General features: G+C 38.9%; 1 protein-coding gene across 2 annotated transcripts in view; it reads left to right on the forward strand.

The window, feature by feature from the left end:
• fras1 (Fraser extracellular matrix complex subunit 1) overlaps positions 1-19,738 on the forward strand; it is a 252,323-nt gene that overhangs the window by 117,362 nt on the left and 115,223 nt on the right. For both annotated transcript variants that reach the window (XM_044195242.1, XM_044195243.1), the window contains exons 14-17: positions 10,782-10,925; positions 12,949-13,089; positions 13,856-13,996; positions 14,106-14,273. In XM_044195242.1, the coding sequence (XP_044051177.1) occupies positions 10,782-10,925; positions 12,949-13,089; positions 13,856-13,996; positions 14,106-14,273 (594 nt within the window). The remainder of the gene's footprint in view (positions 1-10,781; positions 10,926-12,948; positions 13,090-13,855; positions 13,997-14,105; positions 14,274-19,738) is intronic.

The following is a 19,738-nucleotide window of genomic DNA, read 5'->3' on the forward strand; positions in this document are numbered from 1 at the left end:
ATATTGACATGTTCTATAATATCATTAATAGTCACATATTGCAGATTATACTCTTTGCCACTTTTTATATATTGATAAATCACTCTTTATATATTATATAAGTATTTCTTTTCCCCACATATTTATGGAATATGGAATTTATGGAATAGCTTTGTATCTTTTACAAAATATATGTATAATAATTCCATATAATTTACAATAGTTTGATATAGACATCAATATATGATCATGGCATCTTTTTGAAAATGAAGTTGTTGTCAAAGACCTCCATCATGGCACCAAATTGGGATCAAACTGGCTGATGTGTATGAAGACAGATGGATAAGCTTGTTTCTGAAGTTTCACCTTCTCTCATACTTTCCCTTTTCTTCTGATTGCTTTTTTGTGTGTGTCCTTTTCTTGTCCTTACTTCTATGCTTTGTGTCTCCAAATGTTTTTATTCTCTCTACTTCTGTTATTAATCCCATACTTTGCAAATCTTTTTTCTTTACGCAAAATCAGAACCCTAATATCTTTCAGTCGACTGGTTTCACATCAACCTCTGGGCAGTGGGGCAGAAAGTACACCCACAGTTCAGCAAACCAGCAGTTTAACAGTGGGACTGCATCACCATGTTTTGGGTGCCTGTGATAAACTCTCTGTGACTTGTTTCCAGTGGACTGGTTCAGAATAACTTTGAGTGGATGTTCTGACTGAATATTTTACGAAGTGACAAAGGAGAGGAGCTCTCTCTGGGGTCCAAGTATTATTGCTTCAGTATTGTGGCTTTGCTGACTAAGTTCTAGGAAAACGCCAAAGAAAGTCATGTTTGGAGGCACAGCAGCAACCAAATGTGCTTGCGTATTGTACAGATTGAAAAATTCTTGCTTTTCATTGCCTGCATTCTGAACTGCTGCTGCACTTTGGCTCAATCTACCCGACAGGATTGTTTGAAGAGTTTGGAAAAGTTAGTTAAGTTTTACTATCTTTTAAAGTGGGTACAGAGAGTGCTTCAAATTTTTATCAAGAATAAGTCTAATTTTTTTACATTTCTGTCAATATTTGTCCCTCTCCTTTCTGCTACCCCTCTTGGTGTCTGCCCACGAAGTCTTTCAAAAGAACATTATGAAAACCAATTAACACTTGAAAATTGAAAATTAAATTGACTTGAAAATCTCAGTCTTAATTTGGCTTTTTCAGAGTTTTCGGTTTTATTGTCATTTCACTCAACTGAAGCTGATTGTGTTTTAATATCAGTACTGCTGCATTATGCTACGCTCTCTGGCTCCTGCCAATCACTTGAGACCAACAGGAAAAAAACAGAAAGGCTCTGCCAGGAAATAATTCCTTTAAAAAAACAAAAGGCTGAATAGTCAAATCCATATTCATTTGGGCGTGTCTTGGGTCCCTGCGACAGTAGTTAAATTCAAGCTATGTTTGAAGCACAACTTGCATATTTTTAAAACAATGAAAACCGAGTGAAGGTGTAAACATCAGGGGATGCACGGGTAACACAGGAGCAAAACATTCACTCACCACTGCAAAGAAGTGGGTTCTGTTCTTAGTAGCAATACCTTGACTTGGTTCCAAAGAAAACAACGGGCTGTATTTGCATGTGGGAAGCTGTTGAGGGATCACATTGTTGTCAATACAGTATCAACTCCTACTGGTTGGTCAGGCACCTGCATGGAGGGAGTTAGGAACTTCCCAGTTAGTCACAGCCTCCTGATGAATCTCCTTACTCTTAAATGAAAGGAAATGAAAGGCGACATCATGTGTGTCAGAGAAGACACATGGCTTTCTACACCTTTCGGTCAACTAGTGGAGCTAACAGTGACAAAGGCCACACTACCGAAGGACTGATCTAAACCAAATTTGGAAAAAAAAATTTTTTTTAATTAATTACATACTTAAACATTATGAAATGATTAGTAGAAAAGTAAACTAGTCATATACAGAATTTAAAGTACTGTACCTTGATACACTACATGGAATGAGAAATTGTCACACCTGATGCTCATTTTTGTTCCTGAAGCCTTACGTCTGTCTATGGACCATTAACTGGCTGATATTAGTCTATATTACTTAAACTCACATTTCCCTGTTGTGCAAGGTTTTAAAGACCAAATGAACAGAGAAATAAACTAGTCATAGAAACAATTTAAAAACTGTAGCTTACAAAGACACATGCATTCTTGTTTTATAACCTACCTAGAGTCTCTGCAGTGTTAATAGTGGATAAAAGCAAGAAGGGAGGCTAGATCGCACTGTACACATTGCTAATGCAAGATAAATGCTCAATGAGGACTGTCTACATTGACTGTTACTCAACCAGTCTACCTCAAAGGACTTCCAGCGCTCTAAAGCCTGGACCAATAAATAAAACTGTGGCTCAGTGAGCTAAACCCCTGTGGGCATGCTAATATACTCTGAACAGTTTGGCCGAGCGCCTCCATCGAATGGGGAAGACCTGCTGTGACTCCTGGGGATGATGGGTAGACATAGAAAGAGAGAGGGAGGGGGTGTGTGTGAGAGAGTAGAGAGTAACCACAATGGGATTACAGTCCGGTTCTGCAGCTCAATTTCACACCTTAATGAATATTGTCAGGAGGACTGGAATTCCAGACCTCCCAGTGTACAAGCTCCTTCAACTGCCTTAAATAGGATAGACAGCAGCAGCCATTGTAGAAAGCCAGCTTTGTTTTTATCCTGCTTCCATCCATCCAGCTTTATGTACTGTATGCAGTGTTAGCTATTTTACAAACTCTATGTGGAAATCCCACTTCATACATTTATGCTGCCTCTTTCCCATTTTGGTGCCATATACGCCGGCGGCATCCATTGTAGAATTTCCTTCTCGTGCATTAATCTAACATCTATCCTGCATTAATACTCCAGATATATTGCACCGTAAAAGCCAATGAATACCTTGGCAGCTGTGCAAGAAGTCTTCTGTCATGCATTCATCCTGCATCTATCCACAACACAAACCCCTTGTGTGTCTCAGCTAACTAGTCAGCAGACCGTTTCTTTTAACCTCCGACTGGTTTTAATGAGCGCAGCTCCCCTTGGTTTTTCCCAGGCACTTTCTCCTGGGGACGGAGGAAAAGAGCAGCAGTGGAAAGTGGGACTCACAATCACTGTGGCTGTGAATCAGTAGGTGCGTAGGGCGAGGCTATTAGGGTGGATTTAGCCTGAGTGAACTACTATTCCAACGTTTGTTTATGGGAAAAAAAGAAGGAAGGAATGAGGGAAGAGGTAGAAGAGATGAGAGCTGACAGCAGTAATAAGTGTGTGAGGTGTTTGGAAGGTGCTGGAGACATTAATGCCGGATAGTAGCATTTCTTGGCAGAGGACCAGGACCACCCAGAGCCCATTGCGTCATTGCAGACCTCCGTGGCGTTTTTGTAAATGCCTCTTGCTCATGACTGAAGGCTTTACTGCGTCTGCTTGTGCATACTTTCAAAGTCAGCTTGTTAATAATTATGGAGGGCATTGTGCTGAAGATATTATTCTCTCTTCATTCACCCTCTCCTTTTTTCTCTCCTCTTTAACCCATTTCTCAGTCCTCTGTTTTCCCTCTCGTCTCTAATGACTCTGTGAGACACAGTTGGCATGTTGTTCAAACTGTGCAGCTCCTGACTAGATTTTGAGTAAGTCAGGAAGGGATAGAGCAAAAAAAGTAAAGGAAAAGAAACTAGGGTCTGTTTTCAGTGTGTCTTGTCCAATATGTCCCACTGTTAGTAATCTCTTCATTTTTAAACACGGTTATACTCACTCATTTAGGCTGTGAGAAACACACACATTCCCAAAAAGCTGTAACCGTGATTTCTTTCTCCCAAAAGGACACTGTTATCTGCTCTCTCTAAAGTGTCTTCTTTATTACAGAATTTTGAACCCAAATTAGCTCTTCATCAGGTACAACAAATCCATGTAATAAAGAAGACATTTTAAAGAGAGCAGATAAAAGTGTTACAAGTCCTTTGGGAGATAGAAATCATAGAAACATACATGTGGTCATAACATAAATGTGGTCTTAAAATTCAACTAGGCTGAACTTTGGTTGTACTGGATGAAAAAAGTGTTCATGTACAGTTCAATATAAGCCACTGAAGTTGTGTTTTTTACAATACCATAGTAGAGTTACTGTGAAACTTACAAGAGAGCAGCTGACATCTCTATCTTTCTCTCCATTTAATTTCCTGTCTACTATCTATTCTATTTACAAACTCCTTTTTCATCCTAAAAGGAGTTAGTAGCAAGAATACTAACCTGTATCGGCCTTTTGAATTTGATTGTCGAGCTTCTGCTGACAAACATCTTTAAAATGTCAATTTATTTCATTCATAAAGTCTTTTCTGTGAGATTATGTGAAGGCAACATTCTTTTAACAACACTATTTTTACTCTTTTTGAAAATAAATGCTGCTGTTGGCTTTCATGCGTAGTCTACCAACATATTTCATGATGACTTCAGTGCTGTTCTATCATGACCTCTCATTCATACTTCACCTGAGAACAAGAAAAGCTTTTGAGAGAGCCATATTCTGTTTTTTCTCTGAAGTAGAAAACCTTTTGGCATTGACAGCTGTTTTTGTTTGGTTTGATTTTCACGGCTCTGAGATAAGACTTTGCTTTGTGAAATCTCAAGAAAGCCGGGAGATATTTAATCGATACTAGCTTGACTGTATCACCCAATTTCTTTTCTCTGTTACCTGAATTTTGCATTTCAGTTTCATTGTGAACGTGGCGGCTCAGGTGCCGAGGCAACCATGACAACAGCACAATTCCACTGGCTCCCTCCCCCTGTTCTCTTCTGGTTTTTGTCCCTCTGTCTGGACCTACTCATAGGGCCCTTGTTAAAGATCTGATTTTTCTCCGGCATGCTTGCTGAGCTAATTCTGCAGTTCGGCTTTACCAAGGAGAAGAAACGTTTGGGGAATCAAATGTTCTTTCTTCATGCAGTTTAGAAAGGAACAGTGTGCTAGCTAGTTGTTTTTTTGTGCAATATTGGCCATATTGTAGTTATAGCCATGTCTCTGTACTGATTTTGGATTGCAGCTTTTCAGATATAGGCATTTTGCTCTCAGTGACCAGGTATCAGAATAACAGGAAAAAAAAAAACATTCATATGCAAACCTGATTCCATTTCCGATTCCATTCCAATAATGGGGATTTTCAGAAAAAGCTCCTGTTTTTTTATTTTTTTATTTCACTCTTTACCTCTTCGCAAAGCTGCTTTCTCCGTGCTTAGTTTAATTGCTGAATCTCTCATCCCATCTCGTTTTATTACTCGAGGTTCGGGGGCTGTGAACCACGGCGGCGCGGTAATCGTGTGTCCCCGCCCGTCCCAGAAGGACAGAGAGCGAAGATTATCCGGTGCACCGTGTGACTGTGCATTCATCTCAACCTCCCCTGGTTTATGCAGAGTAGGCTTTAGAGGAGGTTTTTGGCAACTGGCCTGCTAGGATTACATTTGCTGATAACTTTGCGCTTCAGGCTGCACAGAAAAATAAATTGCTTTCCTGCAAGGGGCAAGGTAAAGGTTGTGTAATCCCCTTGTTGGCCATAACCATTTTTGGAGTATAAATGTGTGTATATGTGTGTGTGGAGTGACCCAATCATATAAATGTAGTCCCATCTTGTGCAGAATGCTTGTAGATGCCTGTTTTGTCTTTTTGCTTCATCTGCGAGAAGAATAGTTAAATATCTGGCATATCTCTTGCTGAAAGGGACAATGGTTATTATTTGATCAAAAGATGTTCGAATTTTCTTTATAAATGTTTGAATTTCGCTGTGGAAAAAGCAGTTTAATGAGGAATTAATGCATGATAGATGCCAGATAAATTACTTAGTCATTTTACTGAGTCTGTATTCTGCAATTTTCTGCTGGACAGCATATCATCTCATTTTAGTGAGAAGGTATCATGGACCCTCTCTGGATCTTCAGCACACTGAGAAGAAGAAGGAGAGGACAGCTAGAAAGAGAGATATTAAAATTGAACATGGGTGTAACAGATGAAAAAAGGCTTGAGAGAAAGAAACAGAGACACTCACACAGAGAGAAAGAGAGATGACAAGAAATCCAATGTGAAACTTGAGAGAGGCCAGAGGGCTGAGGCAAGAAAAAGCCTGGGACAGAGAAAAGAGAGCATCAGGGGAAGAGAGAGAGAAAGAAGTGCACGACTTCAGAGAGAGAGAGAGAGAGAGAGAGAGAGAGAGAGAGAGAGAGGGATGATGGCTAGGAAATAGGAAGAGGTGAGGAGCATAAAAATTTTAAAGTGAGCCAGGTAACTATTTCACCTGTCAATCTACCTGTCACATTGGAGGATAGGACTTTTCACACAGAACTGAAGAAGAAACTGTAAGCTTGGGATGTCCTGTGAGTTCATTCATTTTAATCCTTTGCAATTGACTGATTGCAACTCGTGTATACTTCACTGCCATCCATATTTCAGAGCTTAATATAAAATTCTAGATTGATTTCCTACCTCCTGGGCAACCACTAGTTTGCATGCATGTCAGTGCAATATAAAAATCAACTTAACAGAGACTTGAAAGCTGCCTGATGTAGGTAATCAATCACAGATAACATTTGCTGTACTTGCCTTTCATTTTGACCATATAACATCTTTGTCGCGTTGCACAAAAGTTGCATGGGGCTTTTCTGAAAACTTTTGGTGGTTTCGAGTTCTTTAGGGAAAAACTGCTACGCCTTAAAGAAATGACCGAATCATAATTATTTTCACAGTGTCCATGTTTACTTATTCTTTCACAGCTCATGAGTGCAATTGTTTTCAGCAGCTGACTCTCAAATTTTCGAAAGTGGATTGTCCCACATCTGCAGTAAGGCTGATTATGATAGCAGATACGAAAATATTCTCTGTTTCCTGAGGGAATCAAAATACATTTGCTTAAGCTTGAACCTTTCTTAATTTCTCCAGGTTGCACTGTTGGGAGACTTCTGAGACTTGAATGAATTGGAAGGGGGAGGCGCCAGGATGCTATTTTGAGGTTTCATTCACAATGAATGGCACGCATCTAGTGTTTGAGTCCATACGTGTGAATGGGTGGCAGATCGTTGCAGTAAATGGCTTCCTCATTCAATATGATATAACTTTAATGAGCTACCTGGATTTGAAAACGATGCCTGATAACACATCGCTCGGGAAATTAACTGCTTTGTTGTGTGTCAGTATAGTGGCAATGGGAGAAAATAACTCTCCAATTAGAGCCAAGAATGTAAATTACGTGCCTAACACTAAACACACGCACAAGCTTTAGTCTTGTGAGAGCCTGCTGCTCTGAGTCCTTATGTGTGAACTGGGAGTCAGACTCATGAGTTATGGACTTTTAAGTTCATCATGCTGCCGTAGCGCCGCCTATAGATGAAATACCATCAGTTATGATCACTCTGAACTGATATGTCCATGTATCATCTAAATTTGGTACATTTGCAGATTGAAGTTTTGTAACAGTTTAAACATCTCAAATAGCCTACTCTTTTTGGTAAGTTTCGTAAGTATGTCCCAAATTTGGTGAAGATTGGATCAAATTTGAAGGCCTAACTGTACACCAAATTTTAATAAAAATTTGTTGAAAAGTTTTTGAGGTATGCTGCTAAATAGGACAAACAAACAGGACTGAATACATGGCCTGCTTGTTAGAGGTAAAATATTTAAATGAGAGAGACTCAAGTGAATTGCACAGCAGAAATTGAGTGACACCAAAGCTCAGCATGGATAAGAATACAAATGACTAAATATCAAGGGAAATAGAACTTATTAAGTGTTTGTGGTAGTGAGAGGAATGGGGGTGTGTGTATGTTTGATTAAACAGAAAAAGTATGTTGTGTTCCTGGTAGGTAATACCAGGAACACTTTTGATGATAAAGAGTTTTCAAGATGATAAAGAGAAGGATGCAGAGAAATTGAGAGAAAATATGAACGTTGTTACCTGAGGTAAATCTGCATCAAAGAGCAGGAGGGATCAGTAGATTTATCTCATGCTGCTTTCCAACAAAGATAACATATTTGGTTAACTTCTGGCGTCTCCCATTAATTGAGTGAGATTTTCATCAGCATTTCTTAAATGGCACTGATTAAATTAATTATACTCTTCTCGGGTGAATATCCCCTCGCCCTGATGTGTTTTGCTCACTTCTTATGCTTTTTGAATTCTCTTCCCTTCCCTTCCCTTCCCTTCCCTTCCCTTCCCTTCCCTTCCCTTCCTCAGCCTTGCTTTGCCTCTGACTTTCACGTTTTTTTGTCTCTATCTTTCACTTCTTAACCTTTGACCTCATTCGCTCTACCTATTTTCACCTGCATATCTCTGTCTAGATTTCTTCTCCTTACAACTTCACACTCAGCCTGTGTTTCCAGGAGATGATGAATGAGTTGGAGGTTGTAAAATGTCTATATCTAATATCTAATGTTCAGCAGAATATTCCACACTCTTAAAACTAAAGACTTACGGAGATTCAAAGGGAACCAATAGGCATGTCGGGGGTTCTCACGAGATAAAATGACTTTGTTGGTCTTGAGGAAAAGGCAGTTTTACTTAATAGCACATTTCAGTACAGCCAAACTCAACTGAAGGTTTGTGGAAGTACTGTCAGGTGTCATGAGCCCTCAGCACATCCACAAAGAACCTTTACAGGCTCTCCTAAGATTGAGTTTTGAAGACGCCCTCAAGCTCACTGAGGTCTGGAGAAATTCAAGCACAAACATCACTTATTAAAGGCTGTTATCTTTCAATTTGAAGTTTTGCACTTTGTAGAATGGGCTTGAATACGACAAATGAAAAGTAGCCAGAGGTGCTGTATGCAAGCGTTTTCAAACTAATTGCCTATCAAGAAAAGAAAAGAAAGAAAATTTGTAGAAAATGGTTTATACTGAACGTAACCACTTTATATCTGAAAGTAAGATGCAGATGTGTGTGGAGGATGCATCACAAATGAAAGAAAATCCAATGAACTGCTCACAAAATTTTAGGGCATGAAGGCATTTTTTCTGTTTTCAGTTTTAAGTTTGCTAAAAAGGTAATCTTTTTGATCCATAGTAAGTGGCATTACACAGCAGGCTCCTTGAAGAATCCTTCCATACAAGAGTTGTGAAATCTGACAGCACTTCCACAAGTGTCCATCTCTCAGAGGAAGCTTCAAGACAAGGATTTAGATCTCAAAAGAAGGCCAGAGAAACCCCTTTGTTATTTGGTTGAAGTGTGAGTTCAAATGTTTTTGACAGATTCCTACAAGTCACCTAACTTCTTCTAACCATCTGAAACATGATGGGAGGGGTTTGTTGAACATTAAAATGGCTGATCCATTCAAACAACAAAAGAAAAAGGGGTTCAAGACTGCAGCCACAGGGGAACCCCAGAAGAATCTTTGAACAACCTTTTTAGAAAGTATCCATGGATTTTGTAGATGCTTCCACAAACCTCCAACATTTCAGGGTTCTTTAAGAAAGGAACACATTTTTTTGGATGTTCGAGGAACATCTGATGGACCCATGGACTCTGTTTAGATGATAATGGGAACAACTTCTAGGATCATGTGAAAAATGATCAGAAAGAGTTTCATATAAATATTCTAAGGAACATGAACTCTTTGTGAAGGCGATCCCCAAGGTTCCTTAATGCGTACGTAATTTTTGGAAGAAAACAGCACCAGCTTGTGAATGTGCATCAGAAATCTGGTGTACGTTGTGAAGTAAACAGTGTTGTCAGTGCAAAAGTTAACTATATCAGACCCAGAGTTTTCACAGCACTCCTGTGTTTTCCTTATAGTTTGTTTTTGTCTCTTTTTTTGTGCGTTTTTTGTAACGCTTGGTGTGGCACCTGGCTGTCTGTGGGCCGCTGGGAAATCATGTGTAATCATACCAGTTGGTGTTGAAATAGGTTTTTGGAGCTTTTATTTGTTCACATACACACATACAGACAGATTAGTGTGCAAGTATATGAAGACACAGAAATGTGTCACACACACACACACACACGCACACACACACACGCACACACACACACACACACACACTCTCTCTCTCACCACATACAAAAACACTCTCACACAGACACACTGTTAAATTTTTACATGGACTCCCCACATAGCTCACCTCACTCCAGCCTCCTGCTAACACAGTTTGTCTGTACTGTTGTCAGTGTTGTTAGTGCTGGCTTTACCGGGCTCATAAAATACCACTGGTAATGGCAGCTATGGAGACCACACACACACACACACACACACACACACACACACACACACACACATAAACAGGCTCTACAGTATCCTGTAGTTTGTAACTGACTTGCTGTATGATCCTGATTATCTCTTCTGTTTTTAGTGGTGCAACCTTAAAAGATTCCCTAATGTGCAAAGAGCAGTAAGGTATTAAAGTGTATAGTATTTTTTTCAGACCAAGCTTCTAGTTTTTAAGAAATTTGATTGTTTCTCCCACCTTCCAGGCAGAGATTTGAAATAGGCTGGATTTAGGTAACCTGTAACAATGAGCATGGTGTCTCATTTTATTGTTGTCAAAGCTACATTGTTGTTGTGTTGTAATGGAGTTATAAGTGCAGATGATTTGAAAAGCTTGTTTAACAACCAAGTTACACATCACTTATTACACATCATGTACAGTGTAATGATTTCCATACTGTAAGGAAAAGAATATGAAGATATATGTGATATGTAGCAAGTGGGCTAAGATATAAATACTGGTATGGTTATTTAAGACCATTTTACACTGGCAATATACAGTAAATAGATTCCTACTGTAAATGTTTTTCTATTTTTTCCTCCAGGCTGCCATGAGTCATGCTCAGAGTGCCGTGGGCCGGGCCAGCAGGAGTGTGTGTCATGTTCGGACCCAGCTGCCTTGCTCAAAGAGGGGGAATGTGTTCCTGACTGTGGCGCTGGTTTCTACGGTCAAGAAGGCATCTGCTATGGTAAAGTTGACACTGCACTGTAGAAACAGGTTATCTGGGAAAAACAGTGGGTGTGTCTCTGATGCTGTTATTGGTGTAGCAGGTTTTCCTTTTCAATATTAGGATTTTAGGTATGCAAGGAGAATTCCTACCTTTCCCCTTAACTCAATAACTGGAGCTGGAGCTCAGTCCAATCTAAGATCAGGATCAATTGCTAAAGACAAATTTCCCCTCAGGGATTAAAAGGAAATCACTTAACCTAGACCCAACACACACTCATGTAAATCTAAAATGTGGTTAACATGTAAATCAGTGACAAAACCACCTTGATTTAAGGATAAATATTGTTTTACTTGTCAGTTTTCACTTTTTGTTGAAGCCCTTTTCCTTTAACCTGAAAAGTCTACTTCAATTACAAATTTTCTAGAAAATGGACATTAACATATTACATGCTACTTAGAAAGCAAAACCTGTATTGCATTCTGGTCTATTTTCTATTTTCTATTTTCTATTGGACTCTGATTTTTCTGTAATAGATTCTACCACCAAACAACAAAGTGTGTCTATATATATATATATATATATATATATATATATATATATATATATATATATATATATATATATATATATATATATATGTATTTATGTATATATATATATATGTGTGTATATAATTATATATATATATATAATTATATATGTGTGTATATAATTATATATATATATATATAATTATATACATCTGGCAAGATTTTTGTGAGATCTAGCTTCAATAAGGTTTAAACAAGCAAATACAGAATATACAGTATATGTGATACTGTCAATTGGTGTGTTTTTTTCCTAAATTCAAGGCTACATTAAGAAAAACGTTTAAGGAAAAAGCAACTTACAAATCTGCAGTTATCCATCTGAAATGTGTTCACTGTGCAGCTTCACCTCATGAGGAGTAAAAGTTGATATTTAAACAGACAAATTAGATGTCTCAGAATGTGCCGATGCAGTATACAGTAAACAGGAAAACAACATCTTAGACAATAAGAGGTTTATTGTTAGCGGTGAACTGGAGGTGAAGGTTTGTTTGGGCTTGTTTTTTATTATCACTATGGAGCTTCTTGCCAGCACGTGATGCCAAAATGATAAATCAGCAGTAGCCAGAGTTAGCAAACAAACAATTTGAAATAATACAATAATTAGCAGTTCTCTTTTGCACTAATGAGGATTCAGAAGCTCTTTGAATAAAGAGATTCTGTATGAATATGGATGGTTTCTATTTTTGAGAGGTAAGATGAAGAGGAGCAAGAATAGGTCTCCCTCAGGGCGATGGTGAACTTAGCAGCACATAGCTAAGCTCTTTCTTTGGTTAGAACCACCTGGAGGGCTCTTCTATTCCTCCAGCTCATACGGAAGAGTTAAAGCACTCAGCGAGGAACCCTCTTTTAGAAAATGTCAAAACCCGAGGAACTTTATGGATAAAGGTCAAATCCATTAGAACTTGCCAGTTTGTGCTTTGAGGTTTTGTTTAAAATGTCAACATCTGGAAAAAGCTGAAGGGTTTTTAATGTCTCAGTTTCCCTCCTCAGGGCTTCCTCGTTTAGATTCGATAGGTTTCCTTTTTTGTTCCCTCCAGCATGCCGTAGGAATACCTTTCACTGATTTTAGCCTCTGTCGAGATGGAGGCAAAAGTCTGTTTGAGCCTTGTCATGTCAATATGGAACGCTACACACATACACACACACCCACACAAGTTTACTTTTGTTTTCTGGACATATTTTGACTTTTTTAACTAGACTTTTTTTTTTATCACTGTTAAATTACAACTATAACTACAACAAAAACTAAACACATACTTGCCAACAATTGAAACTAAAAGTTGGACTAACTCCATGGTGGTCCTCTCAGTGACAAAGTGAAATTCAGTATATTTCACAGACTCTGGTTAAGAGATCTTACTTGAGTAAAATTCATTCATTTTTAAATTGAGCACAATGCATTTTATCATTCCAACCAGAAGCCATTAATATTTACATGCTGTGGTTCACAGCCTGTGATTCGTCCTGCGCCTCCTGTTTCCCCGACAACCCCAAGTGCATGAGCTGTCTGCCGGGGACCGCCTTGCATCATGGGAAATGTATTTCCCAGTGTCCAATTCAGCATTACCTGGACAACCACAGCAGATGCAGAGGTAGGCTAAATCCTCAACACCTAAAACATAAAAAAGTGTTTTGAATTTTATGTTATTTGGCATTTTACATGAAAATGTAAAATGCATTTTTCTATTTCCAAATAGTCCAACTTGTTGTTGTTTGTTGCTCCTTCTATCCTGACATGTCATACTGTCATTATTAGTTAGTCATTATAGTAATCAATTTCATCTGGTCACACATACTGTAGTTTTCATTTGCTGCCTTCCTTTTTTGGTATTTGGGTTTGGTTCGTCTCATTTAACAGTAGGTGACAGTATTAAATTGATGGTTTTTGTACAATTAAAAAATGTAACCAAAGAAAACATTGAAACAGTTCCCAGTTCCAATGTCATCCTTAATTGAAAAATCTGTTTCTATCTTCATGTTAAACTTCTACGTTAATACGTAAACTTTGCCTCCTTAGTCAAGTATTGCAATATTTAACCATTGTTTTTACTTAATTATTTGTTTTAGATCTCTGGTCTTGTGCACAAATTTCAAATAGAAAATCAGGTGAAGTAACTTATTTATGAAGTCAAAGTTCTGGGAGTACAAGCCACTGTCCCTCAAGCAACCTCCTTTCTTGTTTATGAAAGAACATTAAGCATGTGAGGTACAAAGGCCTACCTACATTGCTGTAATGTTTACAGTCTACTTTAAGCATCACAGTGCTCTTCAAGTAAAATGTCATGAAATAGAGAAAGCATTAACCTTCTTTAAACCTACGGTTCTGGTTCAGCTCTTCCCTTTTTCTTTTCTCCTCAGGCTGTCACAGTTCCTGCGCTGCCTGTTGGGGTCCCTCTGTATCCCAGTGTACCTTGTGTCCAGGTGGGCTCCTTCTCCACCAAGGCCAGTGTGTGGAGGCCTGTGGGGAGGGACTCTACTCCCAGGACAACACCTGCCACAGTAAGAGCCTATATCTAAATAAGTCTTTTCTAAATTATACATGCCTGTAAAAAGTGCTTTCTACCACTGTCAGTCTGACCTTCTGACCTTTCATCTCCCCTGCTTTTAGATTGTCATCCCTCCTGTCGTTCCTGTGTGGGACCCTTGGCCTCAGACTGCCTCCGCTGTCTCAAACCAGAGGAAGCCCTCCTGCTGCAGTCCAGTCACCTCCAACACGGCGTCTGCACAGCTGGATGTCCTGCACACAGCTTCCTGGATTACATGCAGACATGCAGAGGTGAGTACATAAGGTTTTTTGTTGAATTTCTTCCTTTATTCGGGAGGATCAGTACCTGTTCTTAGTCATGGATGTTAACTAGCTACCAAGCCAATTAGCAAGTCAATTATCAGTCACTTTGGGTTTCAAAACAGATCAGGTAATCATTAGCACTAATGTAATTTGTCAAGCCGAATGAAAGCAAGCAAACTTCAATCAGAACACAAAGGAAAATCCATGACAAAGCAAACAAAATCTTGTTTATTCAAGCAAATGGCAAACCGTGATGCAAACAGTGCCTTAATTTCAGTAACTGCAGTAACTAGTGCTGGAATGATTAGTCGATCAGTCGATTGACAGTGAATTAATTGACAACAATTGTATTAATCAGATATCTGTTTTAAGTGATTTATTAAATAAAAATGCCAAACAATTGTTGGTTTGAGCTTCTCCAATGTGCAAATGTCCACCTTTTTAACTGCCATCAGAATGGTAAATGGTAAATGGACTGTACTTATATAGCGCCTTTCTAGTCTTTTCCGACTGCTCAAAGCGCTTCAGTTGAAAGACGACATTTTAGGCTCTGGAAACTCGCAATGAGCATTTGTCTTTATTTTTGGACATTTTATACACTAAACAATTAGTTGCTTAATCAAAATAATAACCAATAGAGTAATCAGTAATGAAAATAATCATTAGTTGCAATTCGAATGATAACTGAATTTCAGGGTTGGTCCTGCCTTTTAAAAAAAAAAATCTCAGCCTTGGTTCATATTGTAAGATATCCCATCACAAAGACACAACAAACACCTGCATCCAATGCATTGATCAGGAAGTTAAAAGTTTAGAAGACAACTTACAAAGTGAAGTGATCCTTTATTGCTGAAACGTGTAGTGGTGTCTACTGTAGATGTTGTATTGACACTCCAAGCTAATATAAACATATGCTACATGCTACAGTACAACTACTTAGTGCAAGTGTTATAGCAACATGCAGAATGGCAAAAACCTTCCCATCTTGGTAATTTTGGCAAAATACTAAAAGTTTAGACAGAAGTTGGGTCTTTGGTGCTTTGAAGGCATCTAGAATAGTATGTGTGTGTATGTGTGTGTGTGTGTGTGTGTGTAGAATTTGTGGATGTATTTCTGTTTGGAGAGGGAAGAAAGTGTGTGGAGACACCTGATTAGGTTGTTTGTGAGTGTGAAATTGTGCGTGTAATGGGCAAATTTTTTAGGTGGGTTTGAGGTTTGAGGGGACAGTCTATCAAGTGAGAATAATTATCACCCACCTACCAACACACACAAACACACACCACTGCAGCAACCACCTCCTTGCCAGAATGCCAGGAGGTATTTTTTTCTTTTCTTTTTTTTTAAATGAAGCAGGACAACGATGAAGAGGAAAAGGAAGATATAAAGACTGTAATCAGTTTTCGTTACCTCCCTCGTACCTCCAACTGTGTGCTGTGAAATTCTATCCATTTACCACAATCACCGCTCTACTAACTTCTTACCTCCCTGTTCAGTTTTTGTGCCCACTGACCATACTGCGTTCAGTATTTGGCAGGGTATTTCTTCTACCTGCTGTCTCTTCCTCGAGCGCAGCCAAGTCATTCGCCAACGCTGGCGTTTTGTTCAGCTCTACTTTCCTCTCAGCTCAATTTTCATCTGCCTGAGCTGCTGTTACCTGAAATGAGATAAAGCACACACTGCAAACCACTGGTTTAAAAGCTGCTGTGTACATTAAGATTGAATTTTAGATAACATAAGATGCCGAACATCAAAGAAGAAGGATGTTGCACTCATTTCTCTTGGTTTTGAAAAACAAAATTAGTCTATTTTAAAGCATTTTTGCACTGCAGCATTTTTTGTTTCCTTTTTTTAAGTAGTTATTGTTGACAGTCTTGTTTTCAGTCATGCTATCTTATTTGTATTTTTGGCCTTCATGAATCATTTCTAGTTTATGACTTTTGCAACACCAACGACTTTCCAAAGTAAACCACACAATAGGTAGACACCTCTTTTTGGTAAAGGTTAGGGAAAGATTGTGGTCATGGTTAAAAGAAACCAACATAGACTGTTTGTAGGAAACAGGATGTGAACAGAGATCTACCTAAGATTTAAAAATACGGGAGGTGTGAGTCTAAATATACGTGCAGAGTTGCAGTATCCATCGTTTGTATAGCGAACAGACATACCTGGACACTCGGGAAATGAAAAAACAATACAGAGCTTCAGTATACATTCACCGTTGAACTGTCCTATTATTTATCAAGAAAACTTGAAACTTTTAACTGATTTCAAAGCATGAACTGCAAGTGGAGATAGTGTAGGAAATGAGAGACATAGGAGATATGAAGAGTTTGAAGAAAAGGCAGGTTGCATTCTGGGTAGGTTTGTTGGGATTTCCCCCGTGGTTGCAGATAAGTCCTTGCTGTCTGTTTACAGTCACTCAGCAGCTGTGTTTCAAGTTGCGAGTACAGTTTAGTGATCATGTCAATTACAGGGTGCTCTGAGGAATGTCTTTATAGTTTCCTGTTAGCTGATGGTTCCTGGATACCTAAAGCTGGGGAGCACTGTAATTTGTTGCTTCTGTTGTTAGTACTTTTCCCTCGATTCCTGTGCTGTTTGCTGTGTGAGGAAAGTGAGTATTACCAAGACTGAAAACCTTCCTGCTGGTTTGCTGGCAGTCACAGTAGTTCTCAAATTGGAATTTGCAACCTCTTTAGGAGTCACACAATGATTATACTAGACAACACAAATTAGTTAGCATGCTTTTTATCTTTCAATAATCGATATTTGCAACCTCTGGGTTCCTTTTTATAATACATCAAATCAAACAGCAGGAATGCAGAAAGTAAAATTCTTCATTTTGCATCATACTTGGGCAGACTGCAAATGTATCCCTGCAGGGGACCATGAGTCTGCATCACTTTGATTTTAGGGATCTTGAACCTGAAAACATTTAGGTCATAGTATGATTTGTCTCCTCACAACAGTTTACTAAATTCAGAGTGGGCCAAGCACCAGAGAAATTTTTGTTTTCTTACCTGGATTGAATAGCCGTTAGCAGTAATGGATTCCTTAATCATCCTGGAAGAGACAATTACCAATCGATGAGTAGTAGTTGGATTGGAGTGTCGTCTAACACCCATTCATCTCTGCGATCGCATGGGACCAACACTGAGCCAATACAGGGGCTAGAGTGGGTTTCAGTTCAAGTTTAAGGCTATTGTCACTAAATGGAATGGCAAGCAAGTCTTGCATAGGATGTATTCACAATAACAATATATACAGAATTTAAGGAGAAACATCAGATTAACCAGCAAAAGGAGCAGAAAATTAAGTCAATTAAGATGTGGTTCTGATGGTGATGAATGATCTGCAGAGTGAACGGCCTGCTATCCGGCCCTCAAACATGATCACCTGCTTTGAGGCCTCTGACAGTGAGAACATGTCAGTGTAATGGTGTCAGGGAACTTGAACTGCCTACCCAGGTCCACATGCAGCTGCTAGCCGGTCACTTCAGTAAGTAAGCCTGCTGACATCCTGGACTGTGGTTGGAGCTGCTCACCTGCTCTTGTAAAAACAATGTGCGTCCAGGGAGGGCAGAGGTGCCTGCTGCTGTTGATGGCTGATACAGTGTGCTCTGCCACTACCTACAGCATCTTATCATGGCTTCAGCGATAACAGCTTTCTCTCAAAGGCCTTTGGGCAGCTGCTCAGGATGTACTTCAAGGTTCCTCGACCGGAGCAAAGAGGTGCCCGCCCAGAACTCTAATCTTGCCCCATATGTGGGGGTTGGATGGACTCCAGTGGGGGAAAGTAATACTTTTACTCAAGCACTCTACTTAAGAACAATTCTGACATAATTGTATTTTGCGTGAGTATTTCCATTTTCTGTTACTTTATACTTCTACTCCACTAATTTACATTTCAGAGGGAAATATTGAACTTTTTACTCCACTACATTTATTTGACACTTAAAGTTGCTAGTTACTTTTTACATTAAAAAAACATATGATATGCTTATATGATATTTTTTGCAGTACTATGTTACTAGTCTACCTAGTAGTATACAAAGTATTTTAACTTGCCTCCAAATTGACGAACTACAACATTAAAATGCTCTTACATGTATTTGTTAGTGATAAAAACAGAATAACATAATATTCTATAATAATAAAACACTTTGAAATGAGCCATTTTGCATAATGAGTACTTTTACTTTGGATTCTGTAAGTCCATTTTGATGATAATACTTCTGTACTTTTACTTTAAGCTGGAGTGCGGAACTTTTATCTCCCCCTTCTGGCAGTGAGAGTAATTACACAAACACTGTCAATGCGTGCTTATGACGTATGCCTATAGTGAGCTCGCCCCAGGCTTGTGCTCTGCTCTGGCGAACCAATCATTGCTGGTTGGCATAAAACGCACCATTACCGGTGCGCCAGCGCGGGAATGTTGCCACAGACACTGGATTTAAAAACTGCTGTATACTGCCAAATACAGAGAGATTTACCTGGCGGTGATAGGCTTAATCAGCATTGTGTGAACTCGTTTGGCAAGGGTTTAGAATGTAACGGATGTTTATTTCTATGTAAAAGTCCCGCACTCTAGCTTTAAGTAACATTTTGAATTCATGACTCGCAACAGAGTATTTTTAGACTATGGTATGTCTACATTAACACCACTGATAGACTCTGAGGCATGTTGTACTCAACATTGTAAATTCAATGTTGATGATTGAACTTGAGTTAGTTCAATTAGTATATTATACATCATGTAGTCATTTTATAATACTGTGAATTGATCCAAGTCTCAGTCTATAGTGTTCATTGCAATAGTCATTATTTGCTTTTTTTTCAATAATTCTGTCCTCTAGACCAAAACAAAAAAACAGGGGTTAAGTTACTCGTTAAAAAAACATTTGAATTATGTTTCAGCAACCCTTTAAAAATGAAATATTGGATTTCTGCTTTTTCCTGCTCACGCTTTCTTTTACTAGAAAGAAATCTTTGTTTGTTTGAAAATTGGATTTGAACTGCTTGTCTCAGCATAGAGTTACATCGTACATCAGCTATTGTGTCTGACTGAGTGCCACTTATCTAGTTTTCTTTCAATCTAAGCTTCCTAAATTAGGCTCAGCACAATGAGCTGAGGATCAACTTGATAAATGACGTGTCATTAAAGCTCTATTCACAGTAATATGTAAAGCAAGTTGTTCCATTCTGCCTCTATTCTCAGTAACAAAGCTTTCCCTCAGTGGAGTGTCAGTGGGTTCAGGTGCACGGCTGGTAACAATGGAGGCTATTGTACAAATCTGTGTGTGTGTGTGTTACTCTGACAGATACTCAGACCTCCTCAGCAGCTAGTGTCCTGCAGCGAAGGAAGATGACATGTGAACATGCACATGAGATTCACAGACTCCAGCAATAACGTACACACTTATAGACACACACAGTCATGTACACATTAAGTGGGCC

This window comes from Siniperca chuatsi, linkage group LG5 (genome assembly GCF_020085105.1).
Source record: "Siniperca chuatsi isolate FFG_IHB_CAS linkage group LG5, ASM2008510v1, whole genome shotgun sequence".
Lineage (NCBI taxonomy): Eukaryota > Metazoa > Chordata > Actinopteri > Centrarchiformes > Sinipercidae > Siniperca > Siniperca chuatsi.